Source organism: Megascapheus bottae, chromosome 6 (genome assembly GCF_031878675.1).
Source record: "Megascapheus bottae isolate mThoBot1 chromosome 6, mThoBot2.hap1, whole genome shotgun sequence".
Classification (NCBI taxonomy): Eukaryota; Metazoa; Chordata; class Mammalia; order Rodentia; family Geomyidae; genus Megascapheus; species Megascapheus bottae.
The window spans coordinates 14,492,374-14,513,690 of NC_143514.1; the positions used below are offsets into that span (position 1 = coordinate 14,492,374).

General features: G+C 35.4%; 1 protein-coding gene across 2 annotated transcripts in view; it reads right to left on the reverse strand.

Moving 5' to 3' along the window:
- The window catches only part of Col11a1 (collagen type XI alpha 1 chain), a 179,037-nt gene that overhangs the window by 56,468 nt on the left and 101,252 nt on the right, over positions 1-21,317 (reverse strand). For both annotated transcript variants that reach the window (XM_090333682.1, XM_090333683.1), the window contains 5 exons: positions 18,751-18,804; positions 13,550-13,603; positions 10,926-11,033; positions 10,429-10,518; positions 10,111-10,164 (listed from right to left, as the gene is read on the reverse strand). In XM_090333682.1, coding sequence (XP_090189808.1) covers positions 10,111-10,164; positions 10,429-10,518; positions 10,926-11,033; positions 13,550-13,603; positions 18,751-18,804 — 360 coding nt within the window. The remainder of the gene's footprint in view (positions 1-10,110; positions 10,165-10,428; positions 10,519-10,925; positions 11,034-13,549; positions 13,604-18,750; positions 18,805-21,317) is intronic.

Below are 21,317 nucleotides of genomic sequence, written 5' to 3' on the forward strand. Positions count from 1 at the left end.
AACTTAATTTTCTTGATATTCTCTTTTTCATATATATATATATGTACACACACACACACACACACACACACACATATATATATATATATATATTTTTTTTTTTTTTTTTGCCAGTCCTGGGCTTGACCTCAGGGCTTGAACACTGTCCTTGGACTTTATCAAGGCTAGAACTCTACCACTTGAGCCTCAGCAACACTTCCATCTTTTTGCTATGTATGTGGGGTACCAAGGAATCGAACCCGGGTCTTTGTGAAAGCTAGGCAAGCACTCTACCACTAGGCCAAACTCCCAGCCCTTTTTCATATATTTTTAATTGTAATTAATAATTTTATTGATATTCTTTAGCTGACCTAATTCTCAAGTTACATGAATATTTCTTATTTAATAAGCTTGTTAATTAGTAAAACAAATAAATGGAGTAGGCATAGATTGGAAGTTGTAAGAGACAAAAGGCACAGAAGAAAAAGTGATGATCTCTCCCTAAAATTACTTTTATGACTAACTGAACCACTACATTTAGTGGGGAATCTTTAATTTAGGTGTGATGTATACTTTAAATAAAAACATTTGCTAAAAATAAGGTAAAAGAAATTGTGCAGTTTACACGTGACTTAAATGATAGATGGTATTTTGAGCTAAATGTACATGTTTTAACACATGCTGAGAAAGTATTTTCCACATTGCAACTAATTCCTGTAGAATTGTGTGAATAACATGTTTACCAACCAATGTACCAAATACAAATTATGAGAACACTGTTAAAATGAGGAAATACAGTTATTACTTTGTAGATAACAAATGTGTATAAAACTGTCACTGCTGATTATATTTAATATGATAATAAAACAATTTTAACAAAAATATCTACCACCTGCAGTATATTATAAACCAGATATTTCTGGTAAATGGCTCTGGAGTACAGTGGAGAAGAGAGAAATAATTTGATAGATTTTTCTTAGTGTTTGTGCTCAAGAAATACAACCCTAAGTATCAAAATAACACAAAGATCTGTATCCAATTTTTAGAGGAAAAGAAAGAGAGAAAATTAGGGAAGAGGGGAGGGACAGAGGACAAAATAATATTTCCTGAAATGTAAAGGGGGAAAATTATTTCTTGCAATAAAAGTCCAATAACAAAAATATCCATATTTTGTGTAATAAACACCAGCAAAAGACATTGTGTGATACAACTGGAGATATTCCAATCGTCTCTGGCTAAAAGCAACACCATTAAGATTTATCCTCAGTACTGGAAGAGACAATCAATGATAAAAGATGCCTTTGCTATGTCTTTAATTTAGCATTTCACTTATATAACTATGGAAGGAAATAATGCATGTTGAATGCAAATAAATTAATATGTAAGAAAGTATGCAGATGGAATTTCAAAATATACTTTTGAAAGGTCTCATGTGAAGTCAATAAAAATTTTCAAATTCTTCAGAACTTTATAACTAATATACATTTCCTCTGAATATGGAGTATTAATATTTAACAAAAAAGTACATATCCCATTAACTGGATATGAAAATAACTCATGGGTTTTACTTAAAGAAAAAATGATTGTTAAGTTGATCATGAAGCATGTAGAATATTTAGAACTATTCAAGTAATCTAAAATAATTAAGATATTCAAAATGTTTCTTTAGATGTTATTTTAATGCATTGCAGCTAGAGATACAATGCCCATTAGACTTGCTGAGAGTATATGTAATTTGTAGCTACAATATATTATATTTTATTACAAAGCATGACTATTTTAATTTCTTCCTTAAAGCATTCATAAGATGAGGTTTTTAGATTACCATCTTACTTGTGGGCCCTGCATTAAAATTAATAACAAAATATATTACTTCTCTGTAGTTAAAATATTGCTCATGATCTTGTCAGAGCTCATAAACTTTTAAACAAGTGATCAAAATACAGAGAATTTTTGATGTGTATTTGTGCAGAAAATGCAATTGAAAGTTCCTTTTCTACTAGTTATTACAAATATTTGGCAAGCCTGGATATCTGTAATAGCAGCAGGCTCTGCGGTGATTTAATTTTACACATAAATAAATGAAAAGTGAAAAATCTCTGATGGTAGCTATTGATTAAGCAAATAATATAGAGCAAATTTGCAAATCTTAAATATCCCTGGGTAATCTTTTTAAAGAATACGCTTTTCAAATCCTTTAAACTCACTGAGACCACTGAGAAGATCTATCTCTTTGTAAAATTAAAGTCAGATACTAAAACATGGTGCCACTTACAGATTTAAAGTAAATACAGTGGGACTCTTCTCTAATAGGACTCTGACTGGCAAGAAAATATGTATTACAAGAGATGCCAGACATTGAGAAAGTCAAAATGTAGATGAAATTTCTTCCATTAAAGGAACATACTTAATAGTCATACATTTTTTTGCATTGCTATGTAGCTGGCTGTAGTAAAGAATGGATGGTTTTGTTTTGTTTTGCTAGTTATGGGGCTTGAACTCAGGGCCTAAGCATTGTCCTTAGGCTTTTCTTAAGGCTAGAGCTCTACCACTTGAGCCATAGCACCACTTCCAGCTTTTCCTGTGTATGTGGTACTGAGGAATCAAACCTGGGTCTTTGAGCATGCTAGGCAAGCAGTCTACCACTAGGCCAAACTCCCAGCCAAGAATGGAAGGTTTTATAATTATTAAATAAAGGAATAAATGTATGTAAACCAAATGGTGAGATTTAAATATAAGATTGCATGGATAATAATCAGCTTCACCAAAGAAGAGATTTCCACTATTTTATTCAATGCCAGAATACAGTATTGAGAAAAAAAAAAAAGTGGAGCCAGGAGTTTGACCTAGTGGTAAAGTGCTTGCCTAGCATGCACAAAGACCCGGGTTCAATTCCTTGGTATCAATACATAGAAGTGGTGCTGTTCCTCAAGTGGTGAAGTGCTAGCCTTGAGGAAAAAGCCCAAGGGCAGTGCTCAGGACCCAGGACTTGTTAAAAAAAAAAAAAAAAAAAAGGAAAAAGTGTCATCTGAAGGGATCTGTAATCATTCTGTGGTAGTACAAGAACCACTCCGTAAATTCATGTAAAATTTAAGGGCTAACTTTCTTGCCAAAAAAATAAGAACAGAAATAACTTGTCAATGAGGGTTTTTATCTTGTTGTTGTTGTTGTTGATATATACATATATAAATATTAAACATATGTGTTTGCAGGTACTGTGGCTTGAACACAGAACATCTCTATTTCTGGCTTAAAAAAAAAATATTGAGGGCCAGGCGTTTGGCCTAGTGGTAGAGTGCTTGCCTAGCATGCACAAAGACCCAGGTTTGATTCCTCTGTACCACATACATAGAAAAAAGCCAGAAGTGGTGCTGTGGCTTAAGTGGTAGAGCTGTAGCCTTAAGAAAAACCAAGGACAGTGCTCAGGCCCTGAGCTCAAGCCCAAGACTTGCAAAAAAAATAATAATGAAAAGGTGATAGACATGATTCCAATAATGAATACATTTCCTTTTGAACAGTCTCACCCTTTTCTCACTCTCTCCATTTTTCTCCTCCTGACTTCTTTCTCCTCAAAGTTGTCTAGTTCATTTCTAACATAGTGTCTTGTACATTTCACTGCTGAATTGGTTCACTCTTTGTGCCACTGTTCCTGTGCTGCCCTTTCCCTTCCCCAAACCAGCTGAACTCATACACAAGACAAAGGGACATCAAAAGCAGCAACAGAAGAAAAAAGTAAAGAAAAAGAAATGAAAACAGTATAATAAAAAATCCTTACTTCCATTTCTTGTTCGACCACTCGGGAAAGCATTAAGGAACTCCTCAAAAGACTAAACACAAGCCAGACACCTTGGCTCACACCTGTAATCCTAGTTTCTCAGGAGGCTGATATCTGTGGATCAAGGTTTAAAGCGAGCCCTGGTACAAAAGGACCTGAGACTTATCTCCAATGAACCTCTAGAAAACGGGAAATGGGGCTTGCCTCAAGGGTCGGGTGGTAGCCTTGAGCTGAAGAGCCAAGTTCAAACCCCATGATGCATTTAAAAAAAAAAGACTAAACACCCATCTTGTTATGACCCATCAATCCAATTCACCACAAATTAGGACTAAAGTCAGCACCATGTTCACTGCAGCATTGTTTAACATAGCCAATATATGACATCAACACAGATGCCCCTTCGTGGAGGAATGGATCAAAAAAAATGTGGTGTATATACTCAATGGGATTCTATGCTTCCATCAGAAAGAATGACACTGTCCCATGCATATGTAAATATAAAAACTCGGAAAAGATTATATTAAGTGAAGTAAGCCAGGCCCAGAGAAACACAAGCTGCATGGTATTCCTCATTTGTAATTACTAGAATATGCTTGTAGATTGACAAGTAAACCCAATAGTTAGTAAAAAGAGAAATAATTTCACTTGGACATGACTAATTAAACAGCAATTGAAACATTCACACAGCGGTAACAAAGGAAGAAGGAGCAAAGGAGAAGTTTGCAAGGGCTCAACAGTTATGTGCATAAGAGCATATAAAATGACACTTCTGACTTTTTGCTGGTTAATTGGAAGAATTTCAATGGATTTTCAGCCCAAACTCACTCTGAAAGGTGATCCTCAAATATCAGCCTCCTGAGTAGTTTAGAGGTTTGAGCCACCAGAATTTGTACTTTTCAAAGTTATGCCAGAGATGTTCTTTGAAAATTCTTAAGAGTGTGAAAAATTGATTCTAGAAAACTATGAATTTTAAAAGTATGCATAATCTCAAATAATTATAGAAGTTAAATTTTATAAAACAGTAAACAAATCACTTGAGATTCAATGGCACTGCTATACTCCTGTTGTTTAAGGAAGAGGATGGCTTGCTTTATACAATATGGAACTTTATGTCCTCATTCCATAATTCAGCAATCATAAATATTTTGGTATCAAAAGTGTGGAACTAGAAAGGATTTGCAGAATAAGAGGCTAAACATTACAAAATATCATTTTGTTTATTTGTGATTTAGATAGCAATAGACACCCTGAAACTTGAAGGTTGACTCCATGTCTCTGACGTAACGCGCCAATGAACAGACATCTTAATTATTTGGCAATTTTACCTCCTTTCTTTACCTACAGACAAGGAAGTACAATAAAAAGTCTAGAGATCCAATGACCAATATGAGAACTAAAGTTCCTAATTCCACTATACTGGGGATTCGCATAAAGGAAGTACATTTTTGACTGTGCTTGGCACAAAAGAAAGTAACCAAAGGAAAGAACTGATAATCTGCTTCACAATTGGAGCAGTTTTATCCCCTGTATTTATCCCACAACATCATGTTGTAAACAACAATTTAAACTATTTTAAGCATGCTTTCTACAGGCAATTATGTAGTATTGTGTGTTGAACTAAATGAATTACAAGGATTATATGATTATCACTATTGATACTTATGAACATCAGTATCACCATCATTCCATTATTTTAAGGCAAAATATTAACCATATCAGAAACATGATCTTACTTTCTTGTTTCCAGCCTAAGAAAAAGTGCATGTACCTTTATTTTTATATTAACTTTATCCCCACTAAATGGTGTAGCCCTTACATACTTCTCTCTACCTGGCAATGACAATGAAAGAAACAATTGTATTCCTGTCTGTTCTGGGCTTTCTCTCAGCCTTCATCAAGATGAGGACCCCAAAAGTATTCCTTTTCTTTCATTCCACTCAGTTTCACATTCTGAGATGCATTTGCAAAGTAAAGCACTGAAGAAGCATGAGAAGTCATAGATGATCCAGAGCTACATAGGTTAGAAGACAAGAGCCTGTGTGTACTTGTCTTTGTGAGGACAACTTGACCATCATCCCAAAAAGGCATAGGTGATTTTTACTCCACAAAGAATGTGTTTAAAGAGCACACACACTACAAATTCAGATTAAATAAATATCAAGTCTCAACAATATTTAAAGCACAAATTTTGAGTGATTGATTCAGAGCCTTGTGATGCTGCAGAGATTGGTCTTTGGTCTCCCTCAATGCAATCTTTCTCCATAGTTCATTGCTAATATGTAATAATAATTATTGACATCCATGTGGAAAACGCATATGAAACTATGATTTTCCTCTAAAAATAATACTTGACATAATAGGAATCACAGAACGTCTAAATTTTATAATATGCATGAAAGGAAAAAGAATTTGTGCCCCTAAATATTTTTACTCTGCTTCTCTTGCTCTAATCGCTCCAATCCTTCAATTTACTCCCATTTGCCACTTTTGAACTCTGATAACCATATGCTACATTATATTTCTCATTTACTTTAGCATTCTGTAAAATACATAGCTAAGTGCCTTGTTATTTGCAAAAATTTCAATAAACTTTACTTCTCCCAAAGCATGTTGTTACTTTTGGAGGACTAGATATTTCCTTATACATCATATTCTTCTAACATTTTCTTGCTGTTAAACAATTTTGTTTGCTTCTGTTCTCTGTGAGGACAATGTCTAGTGAATTCCAGTACTGGAATCACTTCTTTGCAACCATAACGTTTACTGTCCTTCCTTTGCCTTTTCCTCACCCTCCAGCTTATAATAACATTCATCACACCTTTCATGCATTACTTTATTCCTCAGCTATTGTATACATTGAGTCATTACTGTCTTCTGATGTTAATTGTCAAATAATAGATTCGTGAAGTCAATTAATGGATATATAATGTAATATATTAGAACGTTATTGTTGATGCATTAGTCTATAGCAGGATGATTGTTCATGAATACTTGGAAAACTCTATCTCCTGGAGATATACATTGACTACAACCTCTGCAAACATCCAGGGCAATTTACTTACTTAATCCCTAAAATGATGGCTTAAAGTCATTTAATCCTTGTAGTCATGATTCAGTTTTCAATGGTTCAGTGATCCCTTATTTTAAAAAATCATTTATCATTAAAATAAGATTAGTATAGAACCCAAAAGGCTGGTTAAATGGATTGCATTTTCCTGAAAAGCTGAAGATTTTGTGTTCAAAAATATCTTTTCCTTATTTAACTACATCATTATTCCTTTATGATTACTTTTTTCCATATAATTTTTATTGTAATTAGTAGAAGGGTTACATTACATTCACCAGATACCCTTTCTCGTGTCTTGGTCCCCATTTCCCTCCCCCCCACCCCCACCTTATCTTGTTTCCACCCCCTAGAAAGAATGACATTGCCCCATTTGTTAGGAAATGGAAAGACTTAGAAAAGATCATTTTAAGTGAAGTAAGCCAGACTCAAAGGAACTTAGGCTCAATGGTTTCCTCATTTGTCATAATCAGTAGAAACCTTGGGCTCTCCTAGCAGAGATTTGCAATAGAGCAAAACCTTGATATAAAAGGCCATATAGTAGGACGCTAAATGAAAGGATCTCTAGGATATAGAAACATAAGCCATATAATGAATGATTGTTCTTCTTAAGGTACTATGTTATCTCTCATCTCTTTTGCTGTCCCTTGGTTATCTCATATTGCTACAGTATCTCACTTCGTTACCTGATATATCGGATATATTTGTATTTGGTTATTTGAAATTGGATAGGGAATGGGGGAAAACAAGATGAGGGGTGGGGGTGGGGGGGAGGGAAATGGGGACCAAGACATGTGAAAGGGTATCAATGTATGTGAATTAATGCACCATCTATCTGGCAAATATCATGTAACCCTTCTATTAATTACTTTATGATTACTTTTAAAATATTCTATTCGATTTTATAAATCCCATAAAATGTCAGATCTAATAGCTAGAATATTTCATCAGAAAATCTTCAGGAGATATACAAAATTACCTAAAGCTTTGCAAGATGACATTTGAGTGAACAAGTTTACATTTCTATGTCTCTAAGTACAGTATCAATCCAGTTTCAAAAAGCACTAGTTTCTGTATCCTTAGATTCATTATGTTTTACCAGTTCATTTCCTGTCTTTGCTTTCCTGTGCTGGTCCTAGTGCTTGAACTAAAAGTCTAGGCACTCTCTCTTTTCTATTTTATTCAAGGCTAGCTCTCTACCACTTGAGCCATATCTACCATTCTTCACTTTTTTCTTTGGTAGTTAATTGGAGATAAGAGCCTTAGATACTTTTCTGTCCAGGCTGGTTTTCAACCTATTTCCGCATATCTTAGCTTCCTGAGTAGCTAGAATTACAGGTGTGACACATCTGCACTTGACTGTTTGTCAAGCTTTTCGTCAATATTAGTCGTGTGCTAATTTGAATAGCTAGAACAAAGGTGAGTAAAATGTGCCAGACATTGAATTATTTGTACACGTATCCACACAGGTATGTTTACATCTATAGGAAGCTCACACCTTAACGAGAAACACCCAATTACATTCTGATTTAAGTTCTAAAATATAAATCATAACAGGAAATATGAGGGGGGTAGAATGGAGGCAATCTATCTACAGAGAACTTTGTAGGTGAACATTACCACTGTTTTGTCCCTGTTATCGAGAACGCCTGAAGACTTGACTTTTCTTATTAGGATTCTGGAGGAAGTATCTTAAAGTCAATGAAAATAATGAATGAAAGGCATAGGACAATGGACTCAAGGAGATGAAAGAACACACTATCAGAGAAAGAATGAAACATTGGAGCAAACATGATGGACGACAGAAAGGAGGAAGAAGAATAAATCAAACACTTTGAGAGTATAATTAATATAGATTCAATACAATGTGGAGAAGCTGAGAAGAAGGGGTTTAAGACCACATCCATCTCTTCAGGATGATGAAATAAAATCAAGAATGAGAAAGGCCATTACATACTGGAGTGTGGATGTTCTAAGGACCTTTCAGAGCCTAGATAGAACAAAGGTGAATTAGTAGAGAAAGCAAAGGCTGGGGCTGGGAGTTTGGCCTAGTGGTAGAGTGCTTGCCTAGCATCCACAAAGATCCGGGTTCAATTCCTCGGTACCACATACATAGAAAAAAATAGCCAGAAGTGGTGCTGAGCTCTAGCCTTGGGAAACTCCAAAGACAGTGCTTAGGGCCTGAGCTCAAGCCCAGGACTGACAAAAAAAGGAAAAAGAAAAAGAGAGAGAGAGAGAAAGAAAGCAAAGGTTGTATGTATAGTCCATGTTTTACTATGCAGTGTGTGTGTGTGATCATCTGATATACATATTCGCAAATGGAACTATGATGAATGGGGTTGGAATAGCTGGGGAAAATGATGGGAGGGGTGACATTGACCGTCATTCATTGTACTCAGAATTGGAAATGAACCTGGCACTGATGGCCATGCCTATTATGCTAGCTACTGAGGAGGCTGAGATCTGAGGATCATGATTAAAGTCAGGTAGGGAAGCCCATGAATATAACTCTAATTAACCAAAAAAAGCCAGAAATAGATTTGTGGCTCAAGTGAGAGAACACCAGCCTTGACTGAAAAGCTCACCATCCAAGGCAAGAGTTCATGCCGTAGGACTGGGAAAAAAAATTGAAATGACGAGTTGCAACATTTTTGTACAACTATTGAAGTTGATAAAAATATATTTATTGAAAAAATAGAAACAATATGTTTGCCTATTACTTGCATGATAATTACCATAAAACACAGATAACAAAGAGTATATATATTTGTCATGTTTGTGAATTTTTCTATATCGCTGACAAAATTCAAGTCTCATCAATTATTTAAAATCAGATGAACTAAGACTTTTATAAAAATGAAATGGAAGGACAAAAACCACAAGAGATTAAGCCTATTTTATGTTATTTTATGTTATATTTTTAAATGAAAGGAAGCCCTGGAATGAATTAAAAAAAAAAAAAACCTCACACTACATTATTTCCAAACCTTCCATAATCATGTCTTTCAGTTATTGTAGCTTTGATTTATTTCATTCGAAAAATGGTAGCAGTAAAGAGAGCTCCTTTTACTTCCTGACAGAAGCAGAAGCAAACATTTCCAATTGTCTAAACCTTCCTGTTTCTGCACTCATTAGTGGCATGCAATTAGTAGAAACCAAGCATTGACTGGTTTGATTGACATGTGTTTATTTTCTCTCCCACATGCTGTGGGATCACAGCATGAGAGTAATGAAAGAAAGACTGCAATTTGCAAGCACAGATCGAGCAACTATTTATTATCACCATACTTACAACTGGACCTGGTGGGCCCTGGGGGCCTTCTCCTCCTTTCAGTCCGGGTGCACCCTGGAAAAATGAGAGAGAAAGAGAAAAAGAAAGAGAGAGAGAGAGAGAACATGAATCAATGAAGGATGAATATAAATAGGAGATATGATTGACAAAATGCAGACCTAAATATTATCTGACACAAATACAAACACATACCACAATATTGAAGAACTTAGATTTATATATTCTCTCTTAATTATTCATGATTGTTTAGCTAAGCTTCAAGAAAATTGCTTCAGAGATGAAATCTGATTCCATGGTTTATGTATATGTTGATTATACCTGAGCTCCTGGAAGACCTCTTTCACCTGGAAAACCACGTATACCTGCTGGTCCATCTTTTCCTGAGATACCTTGAGGACCGGGGTCACCCTAAAAAATTGCAATATACATCTGTTAATTTGAAAGCATTTTTTTATGATAGAACCATGATTTCTTCCAACCTACAAATAAAACCTCTAAGTAAAAGTTGAATATTCTTTAATCACTAGACTATTCTGTGGGATGCCACACATTTGTGTATATATGTATAGATACCTTTGCATAATGATGAAATACTGATATTTTCACAGGAATAAGGAAGAATTAGTTTATGGCCAGAGAGCTGATTGGTTGCAGCAACCTATTTGGTAATATCTACAAATACATTCAGTGTCTTCTTGACATCGCTTACTGCTTACGGACACTATGACAAGTTACACGGGATCGAAGGAATTGAGTGCGAAAAGCAATGCAAATAAGAGGATGTTCTGGAAGAGAAGCCCTTAGGCATTCAGTACCTTTGCACCTTCTTTTCCTGCAGCACCAGGAAGACCTTGCTCTCCAGGTGGTCCGGGCGGTCCAGGATGTCCACGTTCACCTATTGGCCCAGTCTCACCTGTTGGTCCCTAAAGGAAATCCATCCAATCCTATTAGAGTTTTGTTTCAGTCTTGTCCTTTCAATAATAAAGAGTACTACCCTTCACAAAAGTTCTCTATTCACCTTTCGTTTTCATATCTGATAGCCTTCGAAGCGCCTCTAATAACACACTGAGAGAATCCTCTTTGGTAAAGATCTGAGGGGATTCTCTTCCGTCTTGTTTAGAACATCCAAGGGGAAACCAACACGTCTGAAGAGAGTTTCTTTACGATTAGAGTTGCTTCAGAGTGAGGCTGGATCAAGCATTAAGACTGAATGAATTTTGCCTTTTTTGTTTTTTTGTCAGACTTACGGCTTGAACTCGGGGAACTAGGTGCTGTCCCTTTTCTCCTAGCACTCTGTCACTTGGAGCCTCAGTACCACTTCTGAGTTTTCTGAGGTTATTTGGAGATAAGTGTCTCATGGAGTTTCATGCCCCAGATGGCTTTGAACCATGATCCTCAGATCTCAGATTACAAGTAGGAGCCATGCACCCAGGTAAATCTGAATTTTTTTTTCACTACAGTTTCATCCCATTTCTCTGTTTTACAAGGAGCCAAACCAATTTAAGAATGAATGAAATAAATGGTACTGGTTCCACATTTGTAAAGACTCAATGAAACCCTACTTGCTAATAAGCCAAGGCTCCTGGGAGCCCAAACAACCTCAAGTGTTTCCTTTGGGAGCTCTGTAGAATGGAGACCTACTGAATGTTAATTTATATTCATTTAACAAAGCCTAAAGAATGTGGCAGGGTCATCTGGAAGGCAGTGAGTTGGGGCCTGCTGTACCTCCAGGCTGAAGGCTGTAACAAATAGCTGGCTGTTTTAAATTGCACTGGATGCCAACGTGAAAAATGTCAGACTGTTTACAAGTCCCAAGTGGTGCTGTTTTGTGGTGCTCAAGTATAATAAGGTTTGAAGTATAAATAGGAAATTGTGACCAGTGGTTTTCTGTCTCCACTTAGAGCAGAAAAGCAAAGCAAAGGATTTCAGTTAAAAGGAAAGATTCCAGACTCTTTAGTGGTTACGTGGTAAAATACATGATTGAAGCTGCTCATGTCATATCATTCCCTAATATTTTTCTAAAATGACAACATATTTCTAATTTTCTGTCCTGGAGACAGAAGAAATGATGACATAAAGCTCTACATTAAAATGCCTTTATCTCTGTAATTACTGAAAATCTTCAAGGTATCATTAATGGGCTAACATGTCCGCCCAAAGGGAAATTTTGTTGTTGTTAAATATCTGGACACCAAGATTAGAATTTCAGCAACAAACAATAAAAATTAATACTAAATGAAGAACAATCATCAAGGAAAAAAATGCCAGGTATATCTTAGCTCAAAAATTGAAAGGTGGAATTAAAACTTTGTAGGCCTACTTAAAGATAATTTTACAAATAAATAACTGTGCTGGCGGCTTATGGCTGTAATCTGAGGCTGAGATATGAGGATCTAGGTTAGATGCCAGCCTTGGGAGGAAATTCTACAAGACCCTTTTGTCCAGTTAACCACCAAAATGCCAGACACAGAACTGCAGCTGAAGTGGGAGACCGCGAGCCTTGAACAAAATAAGCTAAGGAACAGTGCCCAGGCACTGGATGTGCATATTTTTCTCTTCTTTTTTTGTTTTCTGAGAGTGTATTAGAGAGTTTTGAGAAGGATTTGGGGGTACAGAAAAGAGTATTTATATCAATTAAATAAGACGTATTAACTACTCTGACCCTCTCGCTGTAACTTACAGTTAAGAAGTAGTAAAATTCCACCTGAATAATGTAAGTCTTAATTTCCAATATGTTTTGCTAAAGAGTATAAATACTATTTTCTATTCCCATATTTATTATGTTTCTAAGAAATAGTTTAATTTAGGGTATTGTGCCAGATTTGAGAATGTGTGCTATCTATCTTGAGAGCTACTAAAATTGCATTTATTCAAATTATTCACACACATCCCTCCCCCCCAAAAAAATCTAAGATTTTTTGTTCTGATGTAAATAAAAGTTATAAAGACAAAAATAATATTAATCTTCAAAATCTTAAAACTTGAACATGTAATGTATTACAAATACTAAAATATTTGTGGGGCAGTCTGCTAAACTCTTGGCATTATTAAAATTATATTTCTGGATCTAACTGATACTCAAAATGTCGTATGCTACTTTAAATTGGGGGTGGTCTGTTTATTTAATTAAATAACCTAGGTTATTAAAAATGTGGAGGTAAATCCTGTGTATGCTTTAGTGTCAGTTTCTCTGTGAGCTTCCTGTTTCATTACCATTATTCTCTTTCCTTCAGACAAGGAAATTAGAAATATCTTTAGTGACACCAGTGTACTGAAGTGCATCAGATTGTGGCAAATTCCATGCATTGAAATGTGATCTGATATCTAAAAAGAGATCATTTTGAACTGTAATCAGTGGGACAGATTTCTATGCAGAGAGTAAGGTACAGGCATACACATAAGAGATGAATCTTTAGAACCCTAAAAGAAAGTCACATACCTGTGGTCCTACCACACCTCCAGGTCCTGGGGGACCGGTCTTGCCTTGAAATCCCTAAGGAAACAAAAGCATAATCTGTAAAAGCTGGAGGAAACATTAAATGCAGAGATTGTATGTGACAATTGAATTACTCAGGATAAAAGAAAGTCTTTTTTTCTGGCTAAAAACACTTCTTTTTAAAATTTTATTTCATTTAAAACACTTGAAATGTTAAGTATAAGTTATTATGGTCTAGTTATCCTAAAATTCAACTTGTTTTTGTCTTCAACGTATCAAATTATAATGAAGTACTACTTTCAGGAAAGTTAAAATACTGAATATGATGAAGCAGATATAAAAAATGGACTTTAAGCCAGACATGGTGGCTCATGCCTGTAATCCTAGCTAAAAAAAAAATGGACTTTTAGCTAGATGTGGTGGCTCATGCCTGTAATCCTAGCTACTCAGGAGGCTGATGTCTGAGGATCCAGGTTTAAATCCCGCCCAGGCACTGAAAAGTCAATGAGACTCTTATCTCCTGTTAATCACCAGAAAACAGGAAGTGGCTCAGAGGGTAAGGTGGTAGCCTTGAGTTGAAGAGCTCAGGAACAATGCTCAGGCTCAAAGTTCAAGTCACATGACCAACCAAAACAACAAAAAGGATTGATTGATTGATTGATTTTTGAAATGTTAATCCAGGCCAAAGAATATATAGAAATTTAAACTAGTGATAACACCTATTGATGAAATAATTCATGATTCTAAATACATTTTTTTCTTTTTCTCTCTCTTTTTTCTGGCTGTTAATATTTGAGGTTTGATCTTGTTTGATTTCAGTTCTTATACTGAATAGTATAAGTTATTGTTCAGATATGATCTCAGACTTTTAGTTCAGGCCAGTCTCAAACTGTGATGCTCCTGATTATGACTCTCACATAAAAAGATTGCTGGGAGCATGCCCATTGACACAGGGTTTTACCTAACTCTTATTTTATTTGTCTCAAATATTATAGGAACCTCAAATATATTTTGCCTATTTTTAACATCAATTAATTAAAAAATCAAGGGTGCTGGTGGCTCACGCCTATAAATCTAGCTACTCAGGAGGCTGAAATCTTGAGGATCAAATTTAAATACAAACTGGGGCAAAAATGTCCATAAGACTCTCATCTTCAATTACCTCCTCAAAATTCCAAAAGCGCTGTGGCTCCAGGGGTAGAGCAGTATTCTTGGGCAAAAATGTTCAGGAACAGCACCTAGGCCCTTAGTTCAAGCCCCAAGACTGGCAGATACACACACACACACACACACACACACACACACACACACACACACACACACAAGAAAAAGAAAAAAGTAAAGGATGACTAATTTCAAAATACATTGCAATGATGAAGGAAGATGAAAAAATTAATTCTCCCAACCATCACGATTCAAATGGAGATATGTTCTCAATAACTAAACCAATTGATCCTGAGGGAAATTATCAGAAAAAAAAACTGGCATTTAATAATCAAAACAGTTCTTTTGCTTAATTTTAACATTTTATCTAATGGTTTCACTTGGGAACCTAGAACAGATTTACACATATAAGCATACACAAATACAAATAGGAATACATATTTACAAATAATGCATGTGTGTCTGTGTGCATACACATATAATCTGAATACACACAGAGATACACAATTGCTGGATTAGGGAATGATCCATAATCTTACTTCTATCATAGTAAACTCTTACAATAATATCAAATTATTTCTAATTCTCGAATCTGTGCCAAGCCTTAAAGCTATTTCAATATGGGCCAATTGGATATTTCTATTTGCCTGTGATCCTCATTTCAACATCTCAGCACGAAGCACTGAAGTCACTTTTTGTTCTCCTCTTTGATAGCCCACCTTACTAATGAAATGCCTTCAGAACTCCAGACTTTGCTTTAGCCTGCATGATTAGTCATTTAATCCTTGAGACACTTTCAAAAATATAGTCTGTTCTGTCTTGTTCCAGTAAAGCATGTCTTGTTCAAAAAGGTAATTTACTTTTTTCTCTTGACAATTACAACACTTTTCCAATCAAGTTCATTCACTTGTCCACATTAGCCAGAAACATTATCTCACAGAAAGACCGACTGAACAAGTAATAAGGATGCATCAAGCAACATTAGTGACAACGCTCAGCCACGATTACATCTCCAGTCACATCTTCATCGTTGAAATGGGTCCTGGGTTCTAGCTGTGTTAATTGTCCCCTTGTCTTTAAATAACTACACACTACACACACACACACACACACACACACACACACACACACATATGTATATCTATCTGTGTGAACTGCTGATTTGCATTAGCCTCCTTCCAACAGTTATTCAGTGTGACTTAGATGGGAAGATGTAATTCTCAACCTCAAAAAGTTCAAAATTTCATAGAACTTTTTGTCTTTGTAATTGTGAGGTCAATAGCATACAAAACAGCTATAAAATTACTGAAATCAATTTATTAACTTGCAATCCACACTAGTACCAGAATATTAATTTATCTTCCAGCCCATGTGTGCCAGTGTTAGTTTTGGGGGAAGTTTGAAGAGTATGTTGCCTAAATATGTGCTAAGGGGTGGCATATAGCTCAGTGGCAAAGCACTTGCCTAACAAGTGCAACATTCTTGGTTCAATCCACAGGACCCAAAGTAAAAGACAAAAAAAAAAATACATAGAGTTTAAAAAACTGTGTGTTCATGGAAGACACTCAAGAATGCTAGCAACTATCTAATAAAATTCACAGCAGGGATCCTTCAAATAAACTACACATGGGAAACATTACACTTTGAAATAGAGATTGATTCTTTTTTAAATTTTATCATATAATAAGATTACATGTGCCATATAATTTTAGAATAACTAAAGTCACTATAATGCTTCCTAAAATGCTTAAGGACAAAAATTAATTTGATACATTCATATTTAGTTTGGAAAATGTATCATAAGATCCAATAAAAATGAAAATCTAATTATAATAATCTGTAAGGGACTACGTTAGTTTAGGATTGGTATTGGATTTGGTAATGCATCGCCAACAGAAAAATGTTTTATATTAGGACAATAGCAAAGAAATCTTGAGGCTATCTTAAAAATTATCGGGACGTTCAGCTCAGACTGCAAAAAACAGAGAGAGGAGAGGAGGCCGCAGGCCTCCCACCTCTCATCCTATCTACTTCGGAGGCTGAGGTCTGAGGATCGTGGTTTGAAGTTAACCCAGGCAGGAAAGTCTGTGAGACTCTTATCTACAATTAACCAGAAATCCAGAAGTAGAGATATAACCTGAACAGAAAGCTCAGGGACAGTACCTAGGGATATGATATATATAGATACACACACACACACACACACACACACACACACACACACACAATTCTCAGTATATATAAAGAATTTAACCCATTTGAAAGATTTTGCTTTGAGAAGGGAGACTGGGATATCATACTCAGACCTAGACATTTTTCTATATTCAGACATCTATCTACTCAGAAGGCACTACACAATGGTCCGAGTGAGGAAATTCAACTGCTGAAGGTGGTAGTAGAGATTGGCATTGTCCATTTGATGCTGGTTTAGCAGGCATAGAGAATTCAAGAGTTGTACAAGTTTCCATCCACATTTAAGGTGGGCTTGGAGATCGTGCAAAGTATGCCATGGTCAGAACCCTACAAGCATCTCCCAACTGCGAGGGTGAAACTGAAGATGCAAGAAAGGTCAGGAAGCTAGAGGCGCCAAGAACATGGACTGTCTGACAAGCTTTGCAGGCAGCAAATAAACACAGCCAGCCTGAGAGACTGACCATAAGTGTTGTGAAAGCAAAGATCATGGGAACCAGGCCGCCCAAGTCATTCTGTGCCGACAATCCCACAAGCGAGTCCCCTGAATGTCAAGCACAGAGCTCCAAGTTTGAATGTCTACCCCACAAGGTTGTGGTCTTTGGTTTTATCTCTTCTTTCTATACCCTGGTTGCACTGTTTTGTAGTGGTATAGTTTATAATATGCCACTGTGTGTGTGGAGTATGTAACTTATTTGTAGCTTTAGAGCTTTACAACTCAGAGTCTTCCTTGAGTGTCCTAAGAAGAGACTTTAAACTTGAGTTTTGAACTGTATTGGAACTGTTAAATCCATGAGGACTCACTTAGGTTGACAGAATTAATTTTGAATTAGGAGGTGGACTTGAGCCTTTTGGTCTCAAGTCAAAAGGCTATTTTTAGCTTAACTTTAAGAGCATAAGTAAGAGTTTGATGAGTGGTTAATCTGTGAGCTTGATTGTAAACCTGACTGGATTCAGAAGTACCTAGGGAATTGGTCAAGCCCATCCCTGGGTATATCTGGAATATTTCCAGACAGAATTAATGACATGGGTAATACCTCCCAAGAGAAAGAGGAGAGCTCACTGACTGGCCTTCTCCTCTCTTTTTCCTGGCATCCATGAGATAACCAGCCTCTTTCAGACCAGCTCCAAATGCAGTGATACTCACCTGACTTACCTCAGACCCAAGGTCTTCAAACTGCAACTATTGACTATGGATGGAAACCTCTCAGGTTACTAGATTAAATCATTCTTCTTTCAAGTATGTATGCCAGGTATTTTGTCACAGGAATGAAAGTTCAAACAAGATTTTAGATAATATATATGTATATGTACATCTATCTATCTATCTATCTATCTATCTATCTATCTATCTATCTACACATACATATCCTTCTAAGCATTTGATACAGTTTCAGATCCATTGTTCTCTGTTGGTTCTCACATCATCAATCGTGTCATCCTGATGGAGTGGGACAGAGTGTTCTGCTATTATGTTCACAGCATGCATTTTTTTTCCTTTAGGTATGGAAAGGGTGATAGGTTTGGAAGTAATATGTCTGTCAGTGATGTCAGTGAAAGGGGACTATTTGGTGGATCTATTCAAAATACAAGGGGAGTCTTATCTCTCTGCTCAACCTTAAAATGCTGGTATCAACCCTAAGAATAATAGTATCCATTTAAAAAATACATTTTGATAGAATACAAAAATGGCTTTCCTTGTGCATTTAAAGATATGAATAAAGAGTCAATTCAGTTTAAGTACCTCATTGTTCTTCAAATGATAATTTAATTGTGAGTGAGGAAGTTATTCTTTATGATCTGCTGAGGTAATAGAAACAGAAAATGTCAATCAAAACCCAGTTACTTACAGTTTCCCCACGTTGTCCAGGGTGTCCTGGAAGTCCATCTTTCCCAGGGGGTCCCTGAAATCACAAATATTAAACATTCTATGCCATCATTATTTCTTGGATTACTTTATAGTTTGAATTCAGTATGTTTAAAATTTTTTCCATTATTTCATCAACCATTACATTTAATATCCTGTTCATTTTGACAGATGTTCGGGAGAAATTATGTATGATAAGTGCCTAAGTGTGCTAATATAATTCTATAACTCTAACTAAGGCTAATTGAAAGGAAAAAGAAAAGAGAGCAAACTCCGATATGTTTTGTAACTGGGCTCCTATACACTGGAATAAAAATAACAGAGAAAGCTAGTGTCCTCTAGTGGTGATCCGGAATTCTGACCACAATGAGACAGAAATGAGAACAAAGAAGGAATGCACTCTACCCTTTCATCTGATTCCAGTAAAGGAAAGAATATGCTAGGCTTAAGTCTATTTGTCATCAGAACTAAGTTTCCCTTCAGACTGTCAACAATTGACTTTGAAAAGCAAAAGGATAAGTATTAGAGAGCAAATTTGCTATGCTATTTACTGTGATTCCTGCTGTTCATACTATTTACTTTATTATCTTTGTCACATCATGAGGATTAACAATCAATTAACTACTTAATACAAACTATCACATTTTTATATTTTAACTACATAGTAACAACAGATTCCTTCAAGATATGCCTTATAGATAATTTCTTCTCCTCCAGAATCTGTTAGCTAGCCACCCAAAATATCAAAACATGGCTAATAGGGAAAGAAAGAAATATTCTCAACTTCTTGAATAACTGAAAATGGATGATTCCACCAATAGTGACACTTGTTATTTCCATAACAATTATGGAAATAAATTTTCATATATATGTATATAATATATATATATTTACGCAGTGTGTCTGAAAGTACTATCAAGAGAAAAGTACTATCATTTTCACAGATAACTTTCTTCCACAGATTTCACTTAAGTAACCCTTCCTCAGAGTGGCAAGTGGAGAAAGGCCCAGGAAGTCTTGCTCTCTGCTCACATCTGCACTGCACATTGTCCTGAAAATTGCCAGATCTCATTAAAACTATTGTACTATTTCACAGAAGCACGGGTTCCTTGTGTTTTTCAGGGCCACCACTGTGATTCTGTTGTAGTACATCTACAACCAAAATTGAACTATTTCTAACCAAGAATGCTTAATCACATTTTTTGGGTTTCCTTTCAAAAACATACAGGATGGAGCAATGTATTAGTCACTAGGTATGTAGGCATATCATATGTATCTCTGCTCTCATTTTGACACAAAACATAGAAATTGTTTCTTTGTAGAGTCTTTCATCTACATCAAGTTTCTCAGAGCATCAGATAGCAAAAGTTTTTCTTCTTTGTCCATGCTTTAAGTCAGATGGAAATGAATGCATTATTCATTTTAGTGAATGCTGAAGGTTTTACTAAAGATAGAGCATACCCTCTAAAGAACAGGAAATGTGAGTGTGGCAATTTTCCCCACAATAGGAAAAATGTCTCTACAGTGAAATATGTTCCATTCACTAAACAAAATAATACATTTCCAACACATTTATAAACATAGACATTAAATACCTCTGCTGTTTACTGATCGAGATGAGGATATCAGGTTAGTGTTCACCTTATATGTAATGATATTCAGTTGAATTTATTCATGATGTCCCTATAAGTCTTTAATATGTTTCTAACATTATAACTAAGCATAAGAAAAAATTAGAACTTTATCTTGACTATCAAACATTTGAATGCATTTCAGGTACATTTAACTTTCCAAAACAATATTTGCATTGGTTTATTTTTTCAAACATACTGCTTCTTTCAAGCTCGGCCAGTGAATAGTTTCTCCTTTTTGGGTAATCTGTTTTTAACTCATTTGTACTTCCATTGTAAAATTTAATCCTTTAAAATAGAGACTTTAGATGCAAACAGTGCCATTTAGGGATGTGCATAATCTGATGTTTATTATGATCGTAGATCTTTTCAGAGAATAGAGCTAATGGCTTAAATATTAATACTATTATCATTTATCTTGACTTAAGTATACATTTTTAATATTAAGCAATCACTCTTAACTGTAGTGGGTTGATGCTATTTAATAAAATAAATCAATTATCATGAGGTTTCAAAAAGTTTTAACATTATTTCAAATGCTATTACTAAATATAAAATTTAGTTCCTTTTTGATCTAATAGGCAAAAGTCAGGGACAATTTATAAAAAGAAAATATTAACAGTTGTCAAGAATATTTCTTCACCTCTAATTTCCAATTTTCTTCTATAAATACAATATTCCTCACGACACTTATGCTATCAGTTTAAATTATGAGTTTTTTTGTACTGAGGCAACTACATTCTCTGCAGATCTGGTAACATTGTCTTGAGATTAGAAAATTTTAAATGAAACAAGCCGAGTACTCAGTAAGCACGTGTGTACGTGTACCTGCCCGAGCACATTTTTATCCTGGTATTATAAAGATATACCACTTAGTGTATAGATTAATCTTCCTTTACCTCCATGTTTTATTTCTAGG